Source organism: Cotesia glomerata, linkage group LG5 (genome assembly GCF_020080835.1).
Source record: "Cotesia glomerata isolate CgM1 linkage group LG5, MPM_Cglom_v2.3, whole genome shotgun sequence".
Taxonomy (NCBI): Eukaryota; Metazoa; Arthropoda; class Insecta; order Hymenoptera; family Braconidae; genus Cotesia; species Cotesia glomerata.
This window is the reverse complement of record NC_058162.1, coordinates 26561702-26586047: the sequence shown is the minus strand read 5'-3', so window position 1 is coordinate 26586047 and position 24346 is coordinate 26561702. Positions and strand designations below refer to the sequence as shown.

At 30.6% G+C, this 24346-nt stretch overlaps 1 protein-coding gene across 9 annotated transcripts in view; it reads left to right on the top strand.

Annotated features, from left to right (window-relative positions):
• The window catches only part of LOC123265192, a 398621-nt gene that overhangs the window by 26474 nt on the left and 347801 nt on the right, over nucleotides 1-24346 (top strand). For all 9 annotated transcript variants that reach the window (XM_044728840.1, XM_044728839.1, XM_044728842.1 and 6 more), the window contains exon 2: nucleotides 6031-6190. In XM_044728840.1, coding sequence (XP_044584775.1) covers nucleotides 6032-6190 — 159 coding nt within the window. In that variant the 5' untranslated portion in view covers nucleotide 6031. The remainder of the gene's footprint in view (nucleotides 1-6030; nucleotides 6191-24346) is intronic.

Below are 24346 nucleotides of genomic sequence, written 5' to 3'. Positions count from 1 at the left end.
ATAATCCAAATTTCTTGTGTATAGTTTTTTATCCGTTAAAGTTGGGAGGTTAATATTGAAATAAATAATTAAAGTCTCGACAAAACGTTTGTCCGCCATAAGAGCCCGTGTATAAGGAGATAAAATATGTGATTTTTAAAATTTAATATCTAAGTAACTAAACGGTGAATCTTTTTTTAATTTTGGGATTAGATAAATTACGTATTTATTTATACGTATACTTAATTTCAAAAGTCAAAGTTGGAAATTATTTTTTACATTAGATTCGCTCGAACCTCCTTAAAAATTAAATTTATGTTACGAGGCGTGTAATTTGGATTTTCTAAGCTTTTTACAAGGTTACAGTCTCTTTAAGCGCGCGCTATAACTTTAGATTCATTGTATCTCTATAATTATCTTGATATTCTGTTTCTTTTTCATTCGATATCGAGGATAACGATAAATGAAGCTAATGTAACCTACTAGTACACGAAACAGCGTAATGCAGAATTTACTGGTTTATTCGTTATATTAATACAATTAAATCGAAATTCGCATCAAATAAGAGACCGGATATTCAAAAATGCGTGATATTGTTATATGAGAAGAATATCAGATATATCAATAATGAAATGTGATAAAAAATGAATACATCAAAAAATATCCGTGTGCTATTGACTTTTGATTTACTCGGTTAAAAATGTTCCATTAACTTGTTATTTATAATATTGAATCTGCGATATTTATTTACGAAAATTTACAAAATGGAAAATAATACTTTGGATGTACAGGAGATATATTACTCTCGAATGTATGAATTTTTTGTTTATTTTTTATGCTATTTGTTTTTCTTTTATCCGGGAAAATAAATATGGATTTTAGTATAAAAAGTTGAATTGGTGATTTACAACCGAATGATCAAGGTATTAAAAGTTAAAAGCTTGTGATATTTTCACTATAAAATAAAAAATTCTATAGAGTCAATGTAATATTTTTATTTTAGAGTGTTTTAGAATACGCTATGGGTAATGTACCAGATGATAAAAATGTTATGTTGAATTGAACAATTTTTATTTTCACCTTTTTTATTTTACAGTTAATTTAATATCTAATGTTTTGATAGTAAGGTAATAAAAATAAAATAAATCGAAAGAATTATATAATTATTTTAAACACACACGAGTGATTACTGAGCAGGATTTTATTATAGAACATTTTATATTCTAGCTGTCTGTTTGAAAGTACAAAACTCTATATGATTTCATTTTTATCGAAGTTTAATAATAAATTTTAGCTATAAAAAAACTGCCATCCGTTTGAACAGATTTTAAATTATAATAGTGTAGTTTTTTTTTCTTTTTAAGTGTTCAATTTTTTATATTGACAAATTTATGATTTAAAAATCTTTAAATTAATTTTTTTTTTTTCAAAACGCCTATAAACAGTAAAAAATTATTTTTATGTGGCTGTAATAATAAAGTTTTTTTTTAATGAGGCCAAAGTTATAGAATATTGCTTGTAACTTTCAGTGCCATTTAAAACCTTGATAGTTTCAGGGTTGTTATTGCTTATACCTATTGTTTAAGTGACAAATAACATTAAGTGTTACGCATTGTCATAAAATGTATGTAAGCTTTATGCTTACATATTGTAAACATACGTGATAATACAATGAGGAATAGAAAAATTATTTTATTATTCACAATTGACTCATAGCATACTTTCAGAAGAATGAATGTTTTATTTTATTGTTCAGATACACGGAAAGAACAAGATGATACTGGATATAATCCCAGATTATACTCAGTGAAAAAAAATTTCAGATAGTAGCTACACGGAAAACAAAATTTCGTTCTGGGAACGAAATTGTAAAGTTACCATAACTATACATAGTTTACTGTTTGTTATAGAGTTGCAGTAACAAAATTTTATTTAGTTCTGATAACTAAATGTTGTTGAGCTCTCAGAGCTCAACGGGATTGTTCCGAGAGACAAATGGTATAGTTGGGAGGGTTTTACGTTGCGCAGTCGTGGAGTGCGCTGACATATTTCATAACCTTCGAAAATGACGAACATAATTATTTTGTTACTCATCCAAATTATTAAAAATATATGAGGACAATTAGGTTTCCAGTTTTTTTATTTAAGGAAATAGGAATTTTTTTTTTGTCAAATTGAATTTCGTTAGAACGGTTTTGTATTTATGGTTTTTCAAAGTTTATTTGCAGTGACTGTTAATTTAATTTTTTAGTATAATATATTGTGATATATATTGTGATTGTGATAATTTTTATTTGTAATATAAGTTCTATTATTATTTTATTTCTATTATAGTACTATTCTTATTTGTCATATATAATTATTATTGGCAATATAAATTCGTTCTGCTGGATTTATATATTAAATTATCAATATTAAATCGTTATAGATTTGTTAAAATTTGTTATAGTCTCAGAACGATCCTGTCGAGTTATGAGAGGTAAATAACGTTGAGCTCTCAGAGCTCAACGACATAGACTTATAGGAGCCAAATGCTATTGGTACCGTAAGAAAGAGTTAACCTACACGGAAAAAAAATTTCGTTCTGGGAACTAAATTGTAGAGTTACCATAACTATACACAGTTTACTGTTTGTTATATAGTTGCAGTAACAAAATTTTATTTAGTTCTGATAACTAAATGTTGTTGAGCTCTCAGAGCTCAACGGGATTGTTCCGAGAGACAAACGGTATAGTTGGAAGAGCTTTACGTTGCGCAGTCGTGGAGTGCGCTGACACATTTCATAACCTTTGAAAATGACGAACATAATTATTTTGTTATTCATTCAAATTATTAAAAATATATGAGGACAATTAGGTTTCCAGTTTTTTTATTTAAGGAAATAGGAATTTTTTTTTTTTGTCAAATTGAATTTCGTTAGAACGGTTTTGTATTTATGGTTTTTTAAGGTTCATTTGCAGTGACTGTTAATTTAATTTTTTAGTATAATATATTTTGATATATATTGTGATTGTGATAATTTTTATTTGTAATATAAGTTCTATTATTATTTTATTTCTATTATAGTACTATTCTTATTTGTCATATACAATTATTATTGGCAATATAAATTCGTTCTGCTGGATTTATTTATTAAATTATCAATATTAAATCGTTATAGATTTGTTAAAATTTGTTATAGTCTCAGAACGATCCTGTAGAGTTGTAAGAGGTAAATAACGTCGAGCTCTCAGAGCTCAATGACATATAGTTATAGGAGCCAAACGGTATTGTTACCATAAGAATGCGTTAACCTACTGGAACTTTTTACAACTAACTATCTACTATAGAGTTCCTGTAGCTAAATTTTTTTCAACGTGTACTATCTGAAATTTTTTTTCACCACCGATATCACTGAGTATAATCTGGGATAATATCTAGTGTTATCTTGTTCTTTCCGTGTAAAGTATCAAAATACTTGTTTTTGGTGCAGATAAACAAAGTCATTTTTAAACTGAAAATATGCTTAGAAAATTATAGTTTTATGGATTAACTAACCATTAACTATTTCTATTTACAAAAGAAACTATTTTAACCTAAAACAATTTGGGTCATTAAAATTTTTTATAAATGTAACTTGTAAGCTCCCATAGAAAGATTTGTATCGAGTATTAAATTAACTTAATTTTATTAACTATAAATTTCTATGATTCAATAATTGTCGAAAGGTGACTAAGGTTAAATTTAATTTTTGTATTAATAATTAAAGCAGTAATATAAATACAAATAAACTCTGTAATTAATGCATAGACATTGATTACGAATATAATATCAGTTTATTTTCCGTTAATTTAATTTTTAAAATGAATATAAATTCAAACTCATTCACATTCAGGTAACAAAACTAAATATATATATATATATATATATATATATATATATATATATATATATATATATATATAAAAGTTATTACATTTTATACAGTAAATTTTATCGAGGGATGAAAATCACTAAAATTCACAAGAAATCAATTATTAATATTTAATTTTAGTGAAATAATCGGAGTGCATGGTTGAAATGAAAGAGGAATAATCATTTTTTTATTGAAGTTAAATATGAACCAGAAACATTGCAGAGAACGTTTTTTTTAATTAAAGTATTTTTTTGTGTATAAATAATCAAAATATGGAGTGTTATAATTAATTATGAATGCTTCATTGTAAATAAATTTTCAGTTTTCGTCATCGAGAAATGTATTATGTGGATTAAATTCTGCAAGCTCATGAATATTTAAACCTTTTACTTGATGAGTAAATGATTAATTTAGTAAAACAATTGAAGAAATTTTTTTTATTTTTAAATTAATATTCATTAGGTTTTATTTCAATTAGTTTTTACATTCAGTGTTTTACGAAGTATTTATTTGAAGTTTTTTTGATAATGTTCGAAAATTCATATCAGAAACGTCTATCTTGATGGTTAAAGCGCATTTAATTTAATTATTCACTAACAAAGGAGGATAGTTACTGCGAAAAATGAAAAATTAATGAAATGTCAATTATAAAATTGATTATTTGGGATGTTTTATAATAAAAAAACAGTTTTTAATTATATTAATCAGCATTTCTTCTTTCGACAGCCATGTGTAATATTTTAGTAAAAGTATACTGTCAATATATCGTTAAAACGTCCCGAGTTTCCCATAAATACCAAGAGATGGCGCCAGTAGTGTGTGACGTCACTAAAGCGCGGGCTTTTTAAAAAGTTACATTTGAAAGCTTAGTAAATACGCATTATATTGAATGTTTTAATTTCTTAACCTAATAAACTTGTGTAAAAAATTATAGAGAGTGTTTTCGGAAGCTTAGTCATTGAATTTGTTTTTTTAACTTCCCGCTAAGAAAATTGAAAATTTTCAAAAATCGGGAAGTTATTGGTTTTACCCCGTTTTTCGAAAATCGAGTTCTCATCAGATCTTGACGTTTTGAGGTCCTAGGAAGCTTTCCTGATTGTTTTCGCGATGATGTGTGTGTGTGTGTGTGTGTGTGTGTGTGTGTGTGTGTGTGTGTGTATGTGACCCTCTTATAACTTTTGAACGGCTTGACCGATTTAATCAAAGTTGGTGCCATTCGAAAGGGCTTGACCAAACTTAGATTTTGAATACTATTTGGACCGACTTAAACCAGTAGATTTTGAGAAATCTTAAAAAAACTACAAAAAAAAATTTTTTGAAATGAGGTTTTTTTTGGAATTACTTTTAAATGGCTTCACCGATCAATTCCAAATTTTAATCAGCTCTTAAAATCAAAAAACCATGTCGATCACCGCAAGCCTGGTCAAAGTCAGTTGATTCGTTCATGAGTTATCGTTGTCGAAAGAAAACCGAAAAAAGTGTTTTTTCGGAATTACTTCAAAATTCCTGGCTCGACTGATTTAAACTTGAAAATTTTTTATGAAGCTTCAAAAACTGCGTCGAATGCCGCCAATCGCATGAAAATCGGCGTGAAAATTCAAAAAATTGTGTTTTATTAAACTGCTATTAGAGTTTTGAGCTCAAAGAGCTCAAACTGACACAAAAATAATATTTTTAAGCTCGAAGAGCTCAAAAACGTAATGTATAGTTTTGAGCGCTTAAGAACAAAATGAGCGGGAAGTTGCAGGGATGGCCTTTAAGGTCAACCGTCATCCTAATTTTTTTAAATAATACTTAATGCAACATAAAAAATAAAAACGAAATTTTCAATAAAAACTCCGTTCTAAATTTGTTTTTCATTTCTGATATGATTGTTCTGATTTTAATAATTATTTCTCATCGCCCGAGGAAATATAAACAAATCCATAAAACTTCGCAACTTTACAACAGTTTGTAGTTGGTCAAAATTAGTAATTATTTTTTATTTATCAAAATTTATAAAATCTCGGAATTGAATTGTAAAATATAAATTCAATCTTTACCGCGGTAAATATTTAACGAATTCAAATAACTTAAGAAAGTAAGAGTTTTTTTCCCCTAAAGTAAATATTGAATAACTGTATAATTAACCGATTGTATGTTTGATTTAAAAATAGGATGGCGTCTAAAAAGTCAAAGCAAAATCACTCGATTCAACATCTACTGGAGTTACCATCCAGCCGTAACGAGAGAGGATCTGAAAGCAGTGAGCAGCAATCACCAAGAACAACCCCTCGACAAGTTCCCGTCACCGTCCTTCATCCGACACCAAAAAAGGTAAGTGCTTTAATCATCATTACACACCACTTTCTATTATTACACCTTAAACGCTCTCCATTTCTACTTTGCTCTCAATAAAATTAATAAATTCCTCTAAGTATTTAATGAGATGAAATAACTAAAATAAAATTTCATTCAATCCATTTATATTATTCCGTCTGTCAGATATCGAAAACTGAAAGATCTTTAAAAAGTAATTCCTGCAATAATGATAATAATTGGTATCACGTGATATGAGATTATATATACTTGATATCTTTTGTCTTAAAATATCCCAAGTTCGTTTCATCCCCGATGAATTGAAACAATGTTTTGTACACTGTAGAATCGACTATGTGATATTCCTCCCTTCCTCCCACTCTTCTTATTTTACTTCTTCTTCTTCTTGTTATTCTTCGTGTTCTTCCACTACATCTACTTCTACTTCTATTATTTCACTGACTGTTTTTCCCAGCACGTTTTCATCCCTCAGGGCATCCTCAAATATTTACTAACCGATAATTACTCGCCGGATTACTTGCTACAATGTCAGTAATAAAAATTTGATTTATAAAGAATCTAGACGGCTTACCTTTTTTTATTCTGGGTTTGCTATTCAATTTATTAGTACCGTTAATGCTTATCAGATTGTTTGGAGCTTTTATATTTTCCAAGACTTTACTCGTGATTTATTTTATTAAAAATAAATCTATGTCAAATATAGCTTAGGTTTGTTATTTTTATATATATTTTTATAACTTTTGAATGGCTTGACCGATTTGATCACGGTTGGTGCCATTCGAAAGGGTTCGACTAAACTTAGCTTTTGAATGTACTTTAGAACGATTCGGACCGGTAGATTTTGAGAAATCGCAAAAAAACTGCGAAAAAAATTTTTTCAAATGTGGTTTTTTTGGAATAACTTTGAAACGGCTTTGCCGATCAATTCTAAAAACTAATCAGCTTTTAACATCAAAAAACCACGTCGATCGCTACCAGTCCGGTCAAAATCGGTTGATTCGTTCGTGAGTTATCGCACGCAGAAAAAAATTTTGTTAAAATAACCTAAGATATGGTCTAGTAACGAATGAATTTGTTTATATAGGGATAACAAATTATATGTTAAAATAACAAAATTTAGGTTATAACAAGTTATTGATATGTTATAACAACAAAACAATTTGGTTACTATAGCAAAATCTTTAAGTAGATTCGACAAAATAATTTAGTTGGTATAATAAATTTTTTTGTTGAAAAAGCAAAATTATTCTATTAAAATAACAAATAAATTTGTTACAGTAAATTTTATAAGAATCCATAATTTAAAAATATGTTATAATCAGCTATATCTGATTTGTAAAATATTTTAGCGACAAATTAGTTTTGTTATTGCAATAAAATGATTTCGTTAGGACAACAAATTGATTTGGTGATTTAACAGACTGGTTTGTTAGTACAATTTGAAACATTTTGTTAATGTGACTAATGGATTTGTTACTATAACTACACTCATTTGTTAACAGAACATATTTTTCAGTTATTCCGTCTTTTGTTATTTCAACAAAATCGTTATTATTATGCGTGTGTTGACGAAGAAAACCGAAAAAAGTATTTTTTTGGAATCACTCCGAAATTTTTCGTTCTATCAATTTAAACTTAAAGATTCTTCATGAAGCTTGAAAAATTGCGTCGAATGCCATGAACTGCGTGAAAATCGGTTCATTCATTCAAAAGTTATTGCGATTTGAAAATTCAAAAAATAGTGTTTTAGTAAACTTTTGTGCTTGAAGAGCTTAAAAGCATACAAAAGCTATTTTTTTGAGCTCGGAGAGTTCAAAATAACACACAAATTGTATTTATGAGCTCGAGGAGCTCAAAAACGTCATAAGTGCAATTTCAAGCGTTTAGGTATAGAATTGGCGGGAAATTGCAGGGATAGCCTTTAGAGTCGACCGTTTTTCTAATTTTTTACTATTTTATTGATAAACTATAGTTCCATATGATCAATTAGAAATTCATTTATAAACCGTATAAAATCTGGTTAATTATAAAAGTAATTCAACTATCGGAGAAATGATTATCAAAGTGAAAAGTTGACATTTCATTGCTCTATTAGATCGCAAATTACCAAGTTAATTATATTCGACGTTAAGGTTAAATAAATTTAATCCATAAATGAATAATTACAACTTTTACCTCAAAAAATATTTTTTTTCTATTGACCCGGATTATTTTTTAGCGAAATAATATCAACAAGCGCCCGTAGTAGCTTACTAATTTAACCACAAAGCATAAAAACAATGCGTTGAAATAAAAACTTATCGCAAAGTTAGATACAAGTAAAAAAAGATGTAAAAGCTAAATGGCTGTATGACTTAAACCGCTGACGATCCATTCTGTCACGGTGTAGCTCTTCACAATTTACCGTAATGTTTTTTCACCACATATTTTATTTTTTAATATATCGATCGTTTAGAGCTTTAGATATGCATGTATATGTTGATGTTATTTCTGGTAACAAACGCAGTTTATATCTCGTAGGTCAATGATTTTATATATAAACACACATAAATATATACCATCGATATTTTATAAACGTTCATTGGACAGCATTAATTCAATTTCTATAAGCACCCGGTTTATTGTTTTGTAGAATCATTTTAAACTGTTTATTTAATTACAATTCGAAATAAATGCCTCTGGGTAGTTATAGTTTGTTATAATTAGTATTTGTTTCTAGAATTTAATGAGGCTAATTTAAATAAAGTTTTAACAAACTTTAAATAAGTTATCAATTGACTTTATACTCTGATATTTCTCTTGACGTTGTTATTATGTAGTGTGTAGTTCGTTGGAGTGCTATCGATTTTTAAACTTTCTCAACAAGTTTCTGTCGACAGCTGCCGGCGGGGAAGTTATCAAAGTTTCCAAGCGCGTCGAGAGTTACGTCCAGGGGGAGGAGCCGCTTTCCCCTATTTAGACGCAATTCATCATTCCCTCTATCCTGTAATTTCAAAAATTATCCAACAGATGTCGCTCTATGCTTGACAAGAAGAGCAAGCTCTGTCGGTATTATCACTTTTTACCAAACTACAATCGGCAATGCAGATTTCGGCGGATAAATAAGAGACTAGACTTACCTACGGATGATTTACCGGCTGTTGCTTTGTTGGAAATGTAGATTTGTGTCGGTAAATGTCTAATGATGGTAAAAGATGAAGTTTTTTTTGGGTAGCGTCGGCAAAAAAGCGTCGAAATCAATAAAATCTCGACCCAAGGCAAATTGAAAGTTGAGAAGCGTCTTTGCAATGCAAATTAACAAACTTCGAAGCTGTGTTTGACGTCCAAAGTTCAAGTGCAAATTATTTTCTTTCGAACAAAGTTTTATCATGACTCATTACATACCAGCGTAGTTTGTCTGTCTGTAATCTGTTATAACAACTTTGTGAATTAACAATTAATTCAAGTATCGAAACAATTTGCGAAGTACTACAGCAGCAATTGATTAACTTAACGGACTAATTTGTTGGATAATTAAAGAGGTGTTAAAAAAAATGATTATGTTGAATATCTAGACGTGTAATTTGGTATTGAGGTTCGCTGAATAGAATTCAAGGAGTTGGATGGGGAAATTCGGGTAAATTTATGATAATTGCATAAATCAGAGCTTTCCTCTACAATAATCATAATCTATTCGGATAGTTGGGTGAAGTTAGCTATTTAGCCGACGGCGAATGTCCTCCGAGGGTGAGAGGCTAGAACGCAGGCTTCTTCCGGGCTTCTGAATAAGATAAAATCATAGTGAGAGACAAGTCTCGGTTTTCGGTCTTTAACTACCAGCCAATTCTCATTGCGAATAGTTGCCATCCCTCATCGTTATTTAAAACCCCCGGATCTTTGGAATCCCCCTCATAATATCACGGATCACTCCTACTCCGGGTGAGGGTATTTACTACCTACAGTCGTAAATGTCAAGAAACAAAACTAATGAACTTCGTTGAGTTTTTGGTTGTTGTAAGGGTGGATAAAGTTGATTGGCCGAATGTTTTAAGTCGTTTAGCTGAACGATAAACCATGACTTTGAATTACTAATGTTGAGATAATAGAACAGCCAAGAAGTTGAGCAGTCAGATTGCCGGAGGAGTAAGGAGGAACAGTCTGCACGGAAATTGATCTTAATGGTTTGCCACTTTGTGACTTTGTAACTAAAGTTCTGTGGCTTGGTTTGTCATTTGTGTACCAAAAAAATAGTTACTTGAAAAAAAAATGGTATCTTTTAAATTTCACTCTACATATTCAGGTCAAATTAATTTCATACATTTACTTGCAAATTAAAAACCAAAAAAACAATCGATTAAGGTAAAAGCCTCAATTATTAACATCATAAGAGACAAAGTTATAATTTAATTTTTTTAAGCAATCAAATATCAATATCGTATTAAAGACTTGTAATCAAGCTATGAAAACGTTAGCTCAACTTAAAATTAACAATGAAATATTTAATGAACAATTGCGAGTAAAATTAGTGACTACACTTATATTCCCGATTTTTGATTATTGTTGTGCTGCGTTTACCAACATGTCGAAAAAGCTGCTGCTTAGGTTGCAAAGGAAAATTAATTCTTGCGTAAGATTTATTTTCAAATTATCCAGATATGAACATGCAACCCCGTATTATAATAAATTAGGGTGGCTAAAATTAATTAAGAGAAGAGATTATTTCATAGCATGTTTGTTTTTTAAAGAAATAAGGCTAAATTATCGGCAGTTGTTTGGCCCAGGATTTCAATATCTTAATGTATCAATGCGTAGAGGTGACATTAGACAAGATTACTTGCGTTTGTCAAGAGCAAATAGTAATATGTATGAACAATCTTTTATAATCAATGGTATACGTATCTGGAACTCGTTGCCACCTGGGCTGACAACTGTAGATAATCTTCCTGAATTTCAAAATGCATCTTTTTCATTTTTTCTGGCTAATGACAATTAAAATCATTATTATATTTGTTTAATTAATTATAATTTCTGTTTCAAAGTGTCTCAAAGTGTTTATAAATTTACTAACTAACTACTGTAAATTTATTAAGTAACTTTATTGTATTTAGGTAACTTTGAAACCTTGCTGTTGTTATATTATCAAACTCACAGTACTATTGTAATTGTATTTTTATACTGTATACTTATATATATATATACATATATATAAAATGTATTGCTTATTGATGGTCTTGAGGGAGCTTCGGCTCTAAGGACAAATAAATATATATCTATCTATCTATCTATCTATCGTTGAATTTTGTTTGTGGTAATGTCTCAAGTAATGTTTTTACTAATCAATTTCATTTTTTTAAAATGATAGTGATATTTACTAATTAATTTTGAATAATTAAATAGATTATCCGGAGACACCAATTATTGGCAGGTTAAAAAAATGATTGATCTAATTATTGACATACCTTCACCCCAATTATTGACACCTATACTAAGCATGCCTAGAATCATCAGCTTATTCTTATTTATCCAAACTTATTATTAAGTAATCAATTTTATTAAAGTTTATTAATAATAATTTCCATAAATGATTAATTACTTTTGAAAATTTTAAAATAATTTATTTAATCAGAAGAGTTCAAACTCTTATAGTTAATTTTTTAGGTTAAAGTCAAAAAAAGGCATGATAGTGCTGTCGAATGGCTGTCAATATGAGATTCAATTTAAAAATTATCAATTAGTAATCGACACCCATTATTTAAATATTATAAAGCATACAATTAATTTCGATTATTCAATTTTATAAATTTTTCATATATTGTTAATTAAAAAAAAAAAAAAGATGATATTATTAGATGAAGAAATGAATTTAAACTCGGCATTTAAAAAAAAAAGCTTTTCTAATCAAAGTTGTTAAGAAAATAAACGTTCGTAAGCTGGTTTGATCAACTGGTGCTAACTATATTTTTTTTTGATAATTAATATTTAATATTTTGAACTGACAGTAATTTTTTTAAATTTTTGAATTAATTAGAATTTAATAAAAATTTTATATGACAGTTATTCTTATTACAGATGATTAAATATATTTAAAAATAATTTAAGGTGTCAATATTTAGACCCCTGTCAATAATTGGGGCTTTTAAAACAGAAATAAAAATTTTATATTCACTTAAAATTTATTTCCCAACAGAAATACTTTTTTTTTCGTGTCAACAAAGTTTTAATCCACTCGTAAGAAACTCTAAAAAAAATTAAATTATCCCACTAAAAAAATTGTTTGCGGTCTACTTAGATGAGTAGGGTAAGTGGATGATAATTTCACAGGTTGTGCATGTGAATCTGGTGTTTTTGACACTTTGTATCCGTTAGCACAACAAAAAAACAAATCTGTTTGGGGTCCGGCTAATCTGGCGTTAGGTCGCGGAAAACGCACCGTTAAAATACCGGAAAGCCAACCCCTAATCCGCTTAAGGAGATTTATTTAATACTTACGGTCGTCTGGCTCACCTCACTCACTCACTTTTCCCTTCTGTTTTTCTCTGTATTCACATTTCCAGCCGTTTCGCTATTTTTTCCTTTTCCTGGGGCATACCAACAGTGATACTGACTCGTTAAACTCAAAACAACCCTAATTTACACGCGGACAGAGCGAAAGCTAAATAAAATCCCGAAAAAAGGGTTTTAAATTGAATACCGGGGAAAAAAAATTAGTAAATCTTCCGGGTGTAAAGTAGACGCGTGCATCCCCTTCACTGGAGTAGTACCGACCGGGAATTCACTCTTCATCCTAAGAAGAGCCAGTTTATGAATGAACGACAGCAAGAATGCACCCTCCCGTTTTTTCATTCATTCGCACCCTCAGTGCGTGATGGTTAAAAATGAAGAGCAGTGTTTAGGAAAAAAAATCCGCCGAAAGGCAAAAGGGTGATTGAGGACTCCACAAAAATTGCGTCAATTAAGAGCATTGAGATTTTCTTCAATGCCGCCGTTGACTTTTAGCATTTCCTTTTTACCAGAACAAGTTATTTATTGTAATTATTTTTTAGTTTAGTTTTATCTGTAAACGTTCTTTATAATTTCGTCTTTCGGGTGAAAATCCCAAGGCTCGTTCGGTTGAATCCGACGATAGCCCGAGGGCCGGACTGCATTGGGGGGTGTGAGTGTAAGGAGGGTTGTTTCTGGCTGCCTGACTAGGATCCACTCTCTCTTTCTCTCTCAGGTCTTTTCGCTCTTGGAGCGGAGACTCCAGGGCGAGGATTAGCCCGTAGGGCATTGTAATGTCGTAAATACACCCCGGTGTTCACCCCTCGAATTTGCAGAACGTCTCTCTGGCAGCTCACTCGCTCACTCTCTTAGTGTTACTCCCGTTCTCTTATTGCCTTGTAAGACCGAAAGTACCTTCGCGTTGAATCCCTTGGTTAAGAATAGACCTCGGGACTGTTTCTACCGACACTCGGGACTTCGACAACCACCCTAGGTAACAATGTCTCTTATTACCACTGTATGCGTCATTTAACGTTTGCATTTTATCATCTTATCCCTTTATTTTCGAGCTTTCCATTGATAATTTTTATTTATGTTTCCGTAATCAAATCATTCCTTTTTCCTCTATTTCAGGCTGACTTATAGAGGAAACGAAAAAAAATATAATCTAAAATAATAGTTTTGGTACTCAGAAAACTATTAAATTGATACTTGTTAATATTAATACTTTTTATTCTTCTAAAAATTCAATAATAAAATCCTCCTAATGATCCGACTTAGACATGTAAATTTTACAGTATTACAAATTTAACAACGAATAAATCTATCATTAAAATTGTTTCGCCGGACTAAATCTCCGGATGATCCTCACTATGCAAAGCATGAAAATTTATAATTAACTTCGTTCATCTCGCTCTTTTTCTCATTTAGCCCATGTTCCTTTTTTATTCGCCCCAGTAAGATCGGAAATTTACCGTAAGACCAAGACTAAAGAAGCAACATCTACTTGATAATGTGCAAAGAGTCGAGAGTTGCGTTATATAGTTTTGCCTGAGGAAAAGTCGACTAAAATATTCAAATTAATCGGAAAACCGCGAGAACTTTCCGATGTACTTACGTCAATAATAATGAACCTTTGAGTTTATATCCAAAAGGGCTGAAAACTTTCTGGAAAAGTAAGCTCACCAACGAAAAAATCACAAGAAACAATAGCTTAAACAGTTGGATTAGCTATTGCTATTGGCATTGGGTGATGTGATTGCCAACGTAGAAATCTTGTGTCGAAGCCGTTTCGTGACAAATAGAAGCTTTGTGTCTCGACAATGGGAGTTTACTTCCGGGCCGGCTGGGGCTACAATGTAGGCACTATAGTGTAATTAAATTCCCAAACCCAAGTACAAGGATTCTGCTGGAAATGAAGGAGGTCAGCGGGACCAGAAGGTGGAAAGCCTCTAGCTCTACCAAGGGTGGCTTTGGGTATCTAGGTGCCTACACAAGAAACGCTCCATCCACAAGAAGAGGAAGGAACGCAAGCAAGGGAGTGGAAAACCTTGGCATATTGCATACTGACTGGTCAACTAGTACCTTCTTTGTCTGACCTACGCCTTACGGATCTTCCTCACAAGGGTTGCGGCCAAGATTAAACGAATTCCTAGAACAGTCGTCTGAGATTTAACGTCAGAACACAATCGAATCAATTTAAACATTGGAATCAATCAATCCAAATGAATCGTTTATTTGAGAAACCCCATAAGTCATATTTTTTTCGAAATCGGGTTTATTGCATTTTTTGGTTCTTTGTCCTATTATTCACCGTGAAATTACACCCTCATTATTAATATTTTAAAAACAAGTTTTCAACTAAAGGCACTGACTTTATTGCTAAATCCATGAGCGTATCCTCAGCAGTTAGATTTTCTTATGAAATATTGTAGTGCTGACTTATAAAATGAAATAGAAAAAAAATTTGGCAGATGAACCGTTTATTTGAGAAACTCCATAAGTAATATTTTTTTCGAAATCGGGTTTGTTGCATTTTTTGGTTTTTTGAATTTTCTCTCACTTATATTAGCACCAAAAAATATTAAATCCGTGGTCAAAACCTAACCAATCGGTTGATACAAATCTCGTTTAGTTGAGAAACCGTTTAGCTGAAATAAGTCAGTGACTTATAGGGTTTTTTGAATAAACAATCAATTTAAAAATTCCAAAAATAAATTTCTTTTTGTTTTTTTTTTTCAAAAAAACTTCTTCTGAGAAGAAAAATTTAGTTCAATGCAAAATACTTAAATTTTTATAATTTTCGCAGTATGGGTTTAAAAAAATTAAATTAAATTATTGTTTTATTGTTTGATGTGATTTCACTGACTTTAATTTTAAAATGATTGATTATTAGATAATTAGAAACTAAATTTACAGTTAAATACTTGAATTTTAATGAGTTTTACAATATTCGCTTGATGGATTAAAATTAAAAATATATTGTTTTACTGTTGACTCTGATTTAACTGATTTAAATTCTAAAATTAATGATAACCAAATAAAAATATATTATATTTACTGTTAAATACTTTGATTTCAATAATTTTTGCAATTTTACTTTTATAAAGTTAGATTGTGATAAATTAAAATGTTGTTTTATTGTTGACTCTCAGTTCACTAATTTGAATTTAAAAATAGATGATTTATAATAATTTTCGTTAATTGTAGTTCCAATACATATTTTGTACTTTATTTTATAAATATAATAAATAATTGACGGAGAAAAATTAATAATTTTATTACTATTTTGTTCGTTTTGGTGAAAAACCCCATAAGTCAATCAACATCAAATAATTATTATGAATAGTAGTAATTAACAATTAAATTTTTTCATGCTCGAATATTTTTTCGGGATACTAACATTATTATTATTCATAATTGGTTCATGATGTTAATGCAAACTTAACCTAGAAAAATGTTTTTTGCTTCTCCTGAAAAATTTAGTGTTTTTGACTTATAGGGTTTCTCAAATAAACGATTCAAATATATTTACTGCAAGATTGGGGCCAAGATAGATTAATTGTTCCTTATGATGATGAGAATCACTGAAATCCTACCAAAGACAAGAAGGGTAAAATATTTTTGATTGAAACTCTGGTTTTACCTGTGCTATAAAAATCACCCTCATAATTTCTTTTAGCACAAGGGCTGCAGTCTTGGATTATTCATGGACACCAAGGCCGTTTCGTCCCCTTCGAATTGAAAACGAAGCTCATCGACCAGAGTCGTATCGTAGCATAGCTCAATAATATCCATTTCCACGAAATGATTTTGTTTATATTTTTATAGCGTTTCCTTGTATTTATTGTCATCGTTATTGTGTTTGAATATAGCCCGAAGTTTGTTCTATTTTTGGCTCAGTATCGCTGGATAAGATAATTGATTCGATTGCTTAAGCAAACGGCAAAGGAAGACGATACACGATTGTGATAGACGAATTGGGATCAACAAAGCATTCCAGGGTGTCTAGCTACCAGTGTGTGAGAGTCAGCTACAGATCTACTATTTCCCAATAACTAACTTTGCAGGCCGCCCCAAACCCCACGAAAGTTAACCTCCCGATCGTTCGGAAGCACGATTCCGCGAAACATGGAAACTCCGAGTACACGTCCACATAAGAGTATACGTGCGCGTACCTACCAACTAGCCTAGGATGTCTCGAATCCGTCAAAGTAGTGTTCCACCCCAAACCCAACCAAGTTGAGATTGGGGCAAGGTGCCCATCGATTGAATTCTCGGAAGGAAGATAAGGTGGAAGCTGTAAAACCAAAATGCGTCACGTATTCCATCATCTGAAGTAAAGAAGAAGCATTTTAAGCGGACCGACAAGCATCAGCACCACCACGTACTAGTCTTTCTCTGGTTATCCTCAGAGCTAAAACGAAAGTTGAAGCTATGGGTTGCCGCAGCAAATCCGGCTTGATTAAAACACTGTAGGAGGAATATACTCTCATATACTTCTCAACCCCTTTTTCCACTACCAGGAGCCAGCCAGCATCCAGCATCCAGTAGGCAACCACCCTATCGCCCACCCGCCCGCCACCCATCGACCCGCTCTGGTCTCTCTCACTTACTTCCCTCGTCTTGCTTCTTCTTACGGGAAAAGGCAACCAAACGGTCCCCTTACAACGAGCGGGGTTGCTTTCGAAGCCGTCTCCCTGTGTCTATATCTGTATATAAGTATATATCCACCGACGTTACCGTAACTCGCCCTTCAGCCACAACGCGCTAGGTATAATCTTAATGCAGTCTTATACGAAGCGGAACGCCAGCCATATTTCATTATAACCCCGCAGCCCTTCCGTGAATCCCAACCGAAAACCCTTTCCGTTTCGACTATGAGCGTCTCCTAGTCCCGGTTTTCTTACTCCTTTACTCCGAGCCATTTTCGCGAGTTATTTTAAGACTTGAATTATACATATAGCTACCCGCAAAAACTAACCCTGATCTTTTGGTTCTGATGTTTGTCCTTTGAATAAGTAATTGCACGCCTCATAACGCTAAACTGGATAAGGTTCATTTTTAAGGTTTAGATAACGTCCATGGGATTCATATTGTACTTTTAAGAAAAGAGATTGATTGGTAATTTATTAATGCCAAGGTACAGGCCAAATTGCAATTTTGAGTACAAAAAATATTTACAACTTAAGATCTTATATCTGTACATGTAAGTACATAATACGAAATTAAATTTAAATTCTATATTTTAAATTAATATTGCATCGGATTGTAAGCAAGATTTTATACAAAATTTGAAACTAATTTAACTAACATTTCTAGATAATAACTTTTAACTTAGGCTCTTTAATAATTTATTTAAATTTATCAATTGTCCCAATTTAAAAAATAATCGAAAATTTTATTTTTAAACAGAGAGTGTGTAAAGATTAGATTCTTAATGTCACTCTAATGTTGTCCACATTTTTACATTTTTCTCGTCAATCATCTGAATCGTTTATTTGAGAAACCCCATAAGTCAAAAACACTAAATTTTTCAGAAGAAGCAAAAAACATTTTTCTCGGTTAAGTTTGCATTAACATCATAAATTATGAATAATAATAATGTAAGTATCCCGAAAAAATATTCGAGCATCAAAAAATTTAATTGTTAATTACTACTATTCATAATAATGATTTGAAGTTGATTGACTTATGGGGTTTCTCACCAAAACGAACAAAATAGTAATAAAATTATTAATTTTTCTCCGTCAATTATTTATTATATTTATAAAATAAAGTACAAAATATGTATTGGAACTACAATTAACGAAAATTATTATAAATCATCTATTTTTAAATTCAAATAAGTGAATTGAGAGTCAACAATAAAACAACATTTTAATTTATCACAATCTAACTTTATAAAAGTAAAATTGCAAAAATTATTGAAATCAAAGTATTTAACAGTAAATATAATATATTTTTATTTGGTTATCATTAATTTTAGAATTTAAATCAGTTAAATCAGAGTCAACAGTAAAACAATATATTTTTAATTTAAATCCATCAAGCGAATATTGTAAAACTCATTAAAATTCAAGTATTTAACTGTAAATTTAGTTTCTAATTATCTAATAATCAATCATTTTAAAATTAAAGTCAGTGAAATCACATCAAACAATAAAACAATAATTTAATTTAATTTTTTTAAACCCGTACTGCGAAAATGATTAAAATTTAAGTATTTTGCATTGAACTAAATTTTTCTTCTCAGAAGAAGTTTTTTTGAAAAAAAAAAACAAAAAGAAATTTATTTTTGGAATTTTTAAATTGATTGTTTATTCGAAAAACCCTATAAGTCACTGACTTATAGGGTTTCTCAACTAAACGAGATTTGTATCAACCGATTGGTTAGGTTTTGACCACGGATTTAATATATTTTGGTGCTAATATAAGTGAGAGAAAATTCAAAAAACCAAAAAATGCAACAAACCCGATTTCGAAAAAAATATGACTTATGGAGTTTCTCAAATAAACGATTCATCTGCCAAATTTTTTTTCTATCTCATTTTATAAGTCAGCACTACAATGTTTAATAAAAAAATCTAACTATTTCGGATACGCTCATGGATTTAGCAATAAAGTTAGTGCCTTTAGTTGAAAACTTGTTTTTAAAATATTAATAATGAGGGTGTAATTTCACGGTGAATAATAGGACTTTGGTTGATGATGTACTTTGTATTTTGGTATGAGAAAATGGAGAGCAACAGTTTCTCTCCTCTTGAGTGTAGACACTATACAGTAATACAGTTTATAGTAATTCATAGTTGTGTAGTTTGAAATTTTGCGGCGAGATCGTTCAGTCATAAATATAACTAGAATAATGCGTATGTTATAGCTGAGATGCTAAAACAAGAATGGTTTAGAAGCTCGTGAGACCGTAAACCCTCGTTACCATTCACTCGTCATTTAATTGCTCGTCCAGTTGATGGTTATTGTCTTACACCAATTTCAGTCGACGTCTCATACTTATGTTTAATAACAATAACCATTATAAATCACAACAAAGGATATTACTTAAAACTTTTTTTGTTAAACTGAAATGTGAGAGAGAGTTATACATTGAATAGCTTTGTTAGTTGAAAAGTAACTTTACGAAAAAAAGTTTCTCGATAGAATCGCAAAAGTGAAATATTCTGGATGCATGATTCGTTGATGCAGGCTCGGGTGAATGGAATAAGGCTATAGGGGTGTAGAGCTGGCACAACCCGGGTTACCAAAACGAATGGTTGGGGTGGAATAGGTAGGTAGGCAGAAAATGGAATGAGTAAAAGAGTGGGTGTAGGTGGGCTTAATTGCCCGCGAGTTAATTAAACTGTAATTCAATCGTGCGAATTCGCCGATGTTTTATCGCGGGTTTTGGTCTTGCATCGCGCTTCGCTAAAATGAAACGGGGGGTTTACTTGAGGTGGTTTTGCTGGTACTGGTGTTGCTGCAAGTTTCTGTTTTAGTGAGTTTCACATACATTTATACACATTGATCGTAGTTTACGACCAGCAAATATATTTAACCAAATAAATTTTCGTGCTATAGAATAATTTTTGATTGTGCTAAAAACTTTTGTTTGTTTGTTTGTTAGTATGTATCTATATAGATTAAATGTATGTTTAAGTTGAGTTAGGCTTGCAAAGTTTCTGGGTAAAAAATTTTTCTGGGTTTTCAACATGTGCAAACACACCCTATTTCTGATAAACTCTCCAGCGTGTTCACTTCTGATAGGATGAATATTAAATTCTGGTCACCAGCAAACAACCGATCCCATTGAACCGTACGATTGAAATATGTAACCGGTACAAAGTCAAACATAAGGATTCAACTCCTGCAGGAAAAAGGGGAGCGCAACTTATTGCAATTTTCGTTTCCACGTGTATGGAATTCCATAAGTTTTTTGAAGTTATACACGGAGAGAAAAATGTGAAAATCATTCCTATAATTTTAATGAAATGTTTTCCTATACCATTTTACGAGCGATTACTTAAATTATGAGAATTGTACCCATAATTTTTGGGAAATGTTACTATAATTATGGGAATGGTTCCTATAATTATAGGAATGATACCTATAATTATAACTGTAATATCGGCATGATTCCCATAATATATAGGAATGGTTCCCATAATATATAGGAATAGTTTCTATAATATTATAGGAACCATTTCCATAATATTATGGTGATGATGCCTAATAATATTGAGATATTTGTCATTACAACTCAAGTTATTTGTGATTCCGATGACTATTTTGAAGCATTTGAAATTATTAGTAATTTCGATAATTTTACTTGCTTCCCAATAACATTATTTGAAATATGTAAAATAACTAATATTGTTCATATAAACAATAAAAGGTACATACTCAAAATGTGGATTTAATAAATATTCAACGTATGTATTGTAAATAAATAATTTGTCTTAAAAATAAAATGAAATTGTAAAAATAAGCAATGAATTTCCATATCTATTTTGCTTCTCTAATTGTGTAGTGATAAAATATCCCTTTTATTAGAGAAACTTTAAAATTGCTACAATATTTTTCAATATTATCTAACAGAATAGTAACTGAGTTGGAATAAACAATTTAAGATTAAGTACACACGTGAGTAAAAATTATGAAAAAAAAATTTTTTCACTCTAGTAAAAGATCAATTTTTATTTATTCAAAAAAAATTTATTAGCAAAAAATATACAATAATTACTTTATATTTTTGAAGTGATTGCTTCATTATTATGAACATAAACATTTTTCTATTATTACACGGAAAGAACAAGATGACACTGGATATCATCCCAGATTATACTGAGCGAAAAAAAATTTCAGGTAGTAGCTAGTATAATCCAGATTATAATGAGTATAATCCAGATTACAATGAGTATAATCCAGATATCACGCAGTATAATCTGGATTTTTCTAGCTACTATCTGAAATTTTTTTCACCACAGATATCACTGAGTATAATCTGGGATTATATCCAGTGTCATCTTGTTCTTTCCGTGTATGTGTGTCGTTCCCATAATATTATAGGAACCATTCCTTTAATAATATAGGTACCATTTCTATAATATTATAGGAACTATTCCCATAATATATTGAAACACTAAATTTTACTTAATTTAAAATTTAATTATTTAGACCATTAAATCTCGCGGATAAGAAATAATCGCCTAAACTTCTAAAAATTAGGATTCGCTGCTCTGGGATATTCCGCTCCCGTGAACCAATGAGTGTCTTTGTCTTTAGATGATTTTATTAGTTTGAGACAGAAGTTCTCACGCGTGCCAGTCAATTTATTTTAATTACTTACAAATTTTAACTGCAACGATGACCCTTCGTCTTTGATTGACCCTTTGGCAGGTTGTAGATGGATAGTCGTAGTAAATAAATAGGTGAATAGTGGTAGTTTAGTAATAGTGTATAGCGGTGATAACAATAAACTTAACTTTATTTCACCAAATCAACACTTTAAACAAGACTTATAATATTTCGGTAACGAAATATTTATGAAACAGAACACTTGTATTTAAGATTATAACTAATTTAGTAATAATACTAGTGAGCGTGGTGAGTAATCACCTGATGCGAAAAATAACAATTTTAATAGAAAATAATACAGAATATTAAATTAAATAATAAACTTTTAGATTAATTGAGATTTTGGTGAGTAGTCACCTAATAGCAGTAATAGTGGTAATAGTAGTAAAAATGACTAAGAAATATTTTGCGTGGTGGTTGACACCGGGGGATAGATCGAAGTGTCGATCATCGCTCAAGTTTTGAGGTTCGTAGCTGATTTTTCCCTCCTCGTGTCGTCTTGTGACGTCACGGGGCTACACATTAATTTAGCTAGTGTCGGTAACGAAAATTTCGGGTGGTAGTTCGCCAGGCTGATAACATCGGGACATTTTGTAGTGTCTCAATATTGAAGCTATCCCATTATTGTATAGGAACGTTTTCAATAAACTATGGGTATGGCTCCCATAATGAGCATAGGATTGATACCTATAATGATCATTTTATTATAGGAACCATTTCCATAATTTTTGGAAAGGTTTCTATAAATTTCTCTCCGTGTACTTCTTTAGGCGCGTTATGAAAAAATGATGAGAGTGAATTTTTATGATGCGCGCGCAGCACCGTCACACGAAAATCTACATGTTGAAATTGGTCACTGAATAGAATATTAAAAGTATGTATTTTTTTAAATGACTAAGTTAACTCATATACAGGCTAGTTGCAAAGTATCCAACGAAACGTCCTTATTTTCAAATTCGATAGAAATACCATTTAATATGAAATCTATTATTCATACGAATAATAAATTCTAAAAAATGGTCAATTAAATATTTTAGTTTTTATTTAACTTGATAATAATTTTTTTTTAATTAATATTTTTTCAAAAATAATAGCAATTTCATGAATTAAAATATAAATATTGTAGTACTTATATAATATTATATTTAGGTATCTTTTTATTTTCATAATTTTTTAATATAGACTTAATCATTTTGTTTATCGAATATAGTAATTCTATCCATATTTTTTTAAATTTATATTATAGACTATTTTAATAATTTTTCGGAATTTTGTTGGAAGCAAAATCTAGTTTCGTACTACAATATTTGTCTTTTAATTCATGTAATTAATATTATTTTTGAATAAATACTAATTAAAAAGATATTATCACTAGGTTAAATAATAAATAATGAACTATTTTATAAGAAACATATATTTTAAATAAATAATTAATGATACTAAAGTTAGCCGACGTTTTTAATTTTTTGATTTTATTTTTAATAATTAAATTAGAACAAAAAAATATTTTTTAAAAATTGCACTTAAAGTTTTTTTACAAGTGAAAATTTTTTTTTTATTTTTTTGTAATCATTTTTTTTGCCCTCCGGGCGGAAAGTGGCAACTTTCGTCCCGCTGCGCTAAACAAAGTTGCCGCTTTCCGCCTTCGTCGAGCAAAAAAATAGTATACACTCCACGGGAAGTAAATAAGAAAGCCTCAGATCACATGTTTGTCAACCTCGGCTTCGCCTCGGCCGACAATTACATGTGATCTGAGACATTTCTTACTTTACTTCCCTAGGTGTGTAATATACTATTTCAATAAAAAAAAATTCTAAAAATTTTTATATGCCAGCTAACTTAATTTTCATAATAATTAAAATATTTTATAATTATCGATTGTAAACTATTGATACTTTGCAGCTGCAAAATTAGTTGATTTAGAAAAATCTTAACTAATATTGAATTAAATTCATATGATAATTAATGATTTTTTTGCCCTCCGGGCGGAAAGTGGCAACTTTCGTCCCGCTGCGCTACTCTAAGTTGCCGCTTTCCGCCTTCGTCAGACAAAAAAATAGTATACACTCCTCGGGAAGTAAATAAGAAAGCCTCAGATCACATGTTTGTTGACCTCGGCTTCGCCTCGGCCAACAATTACATGTGATCTGAGACATTTCTTACTTTACTTCCCTAGGTGTGTAATATACTATTTCATATAACCTGCATTGAAAATGTGAGTTTCAATGTCTGTTGAGCCAACCGAAACTAGACAATTTCAGACCAATGCGACTGTGCCGGGCAGGTATCAATTATTTCTTCCCGGCGGACAGAAAATGACGATTTTCTGTCCGCGAGGTGAAG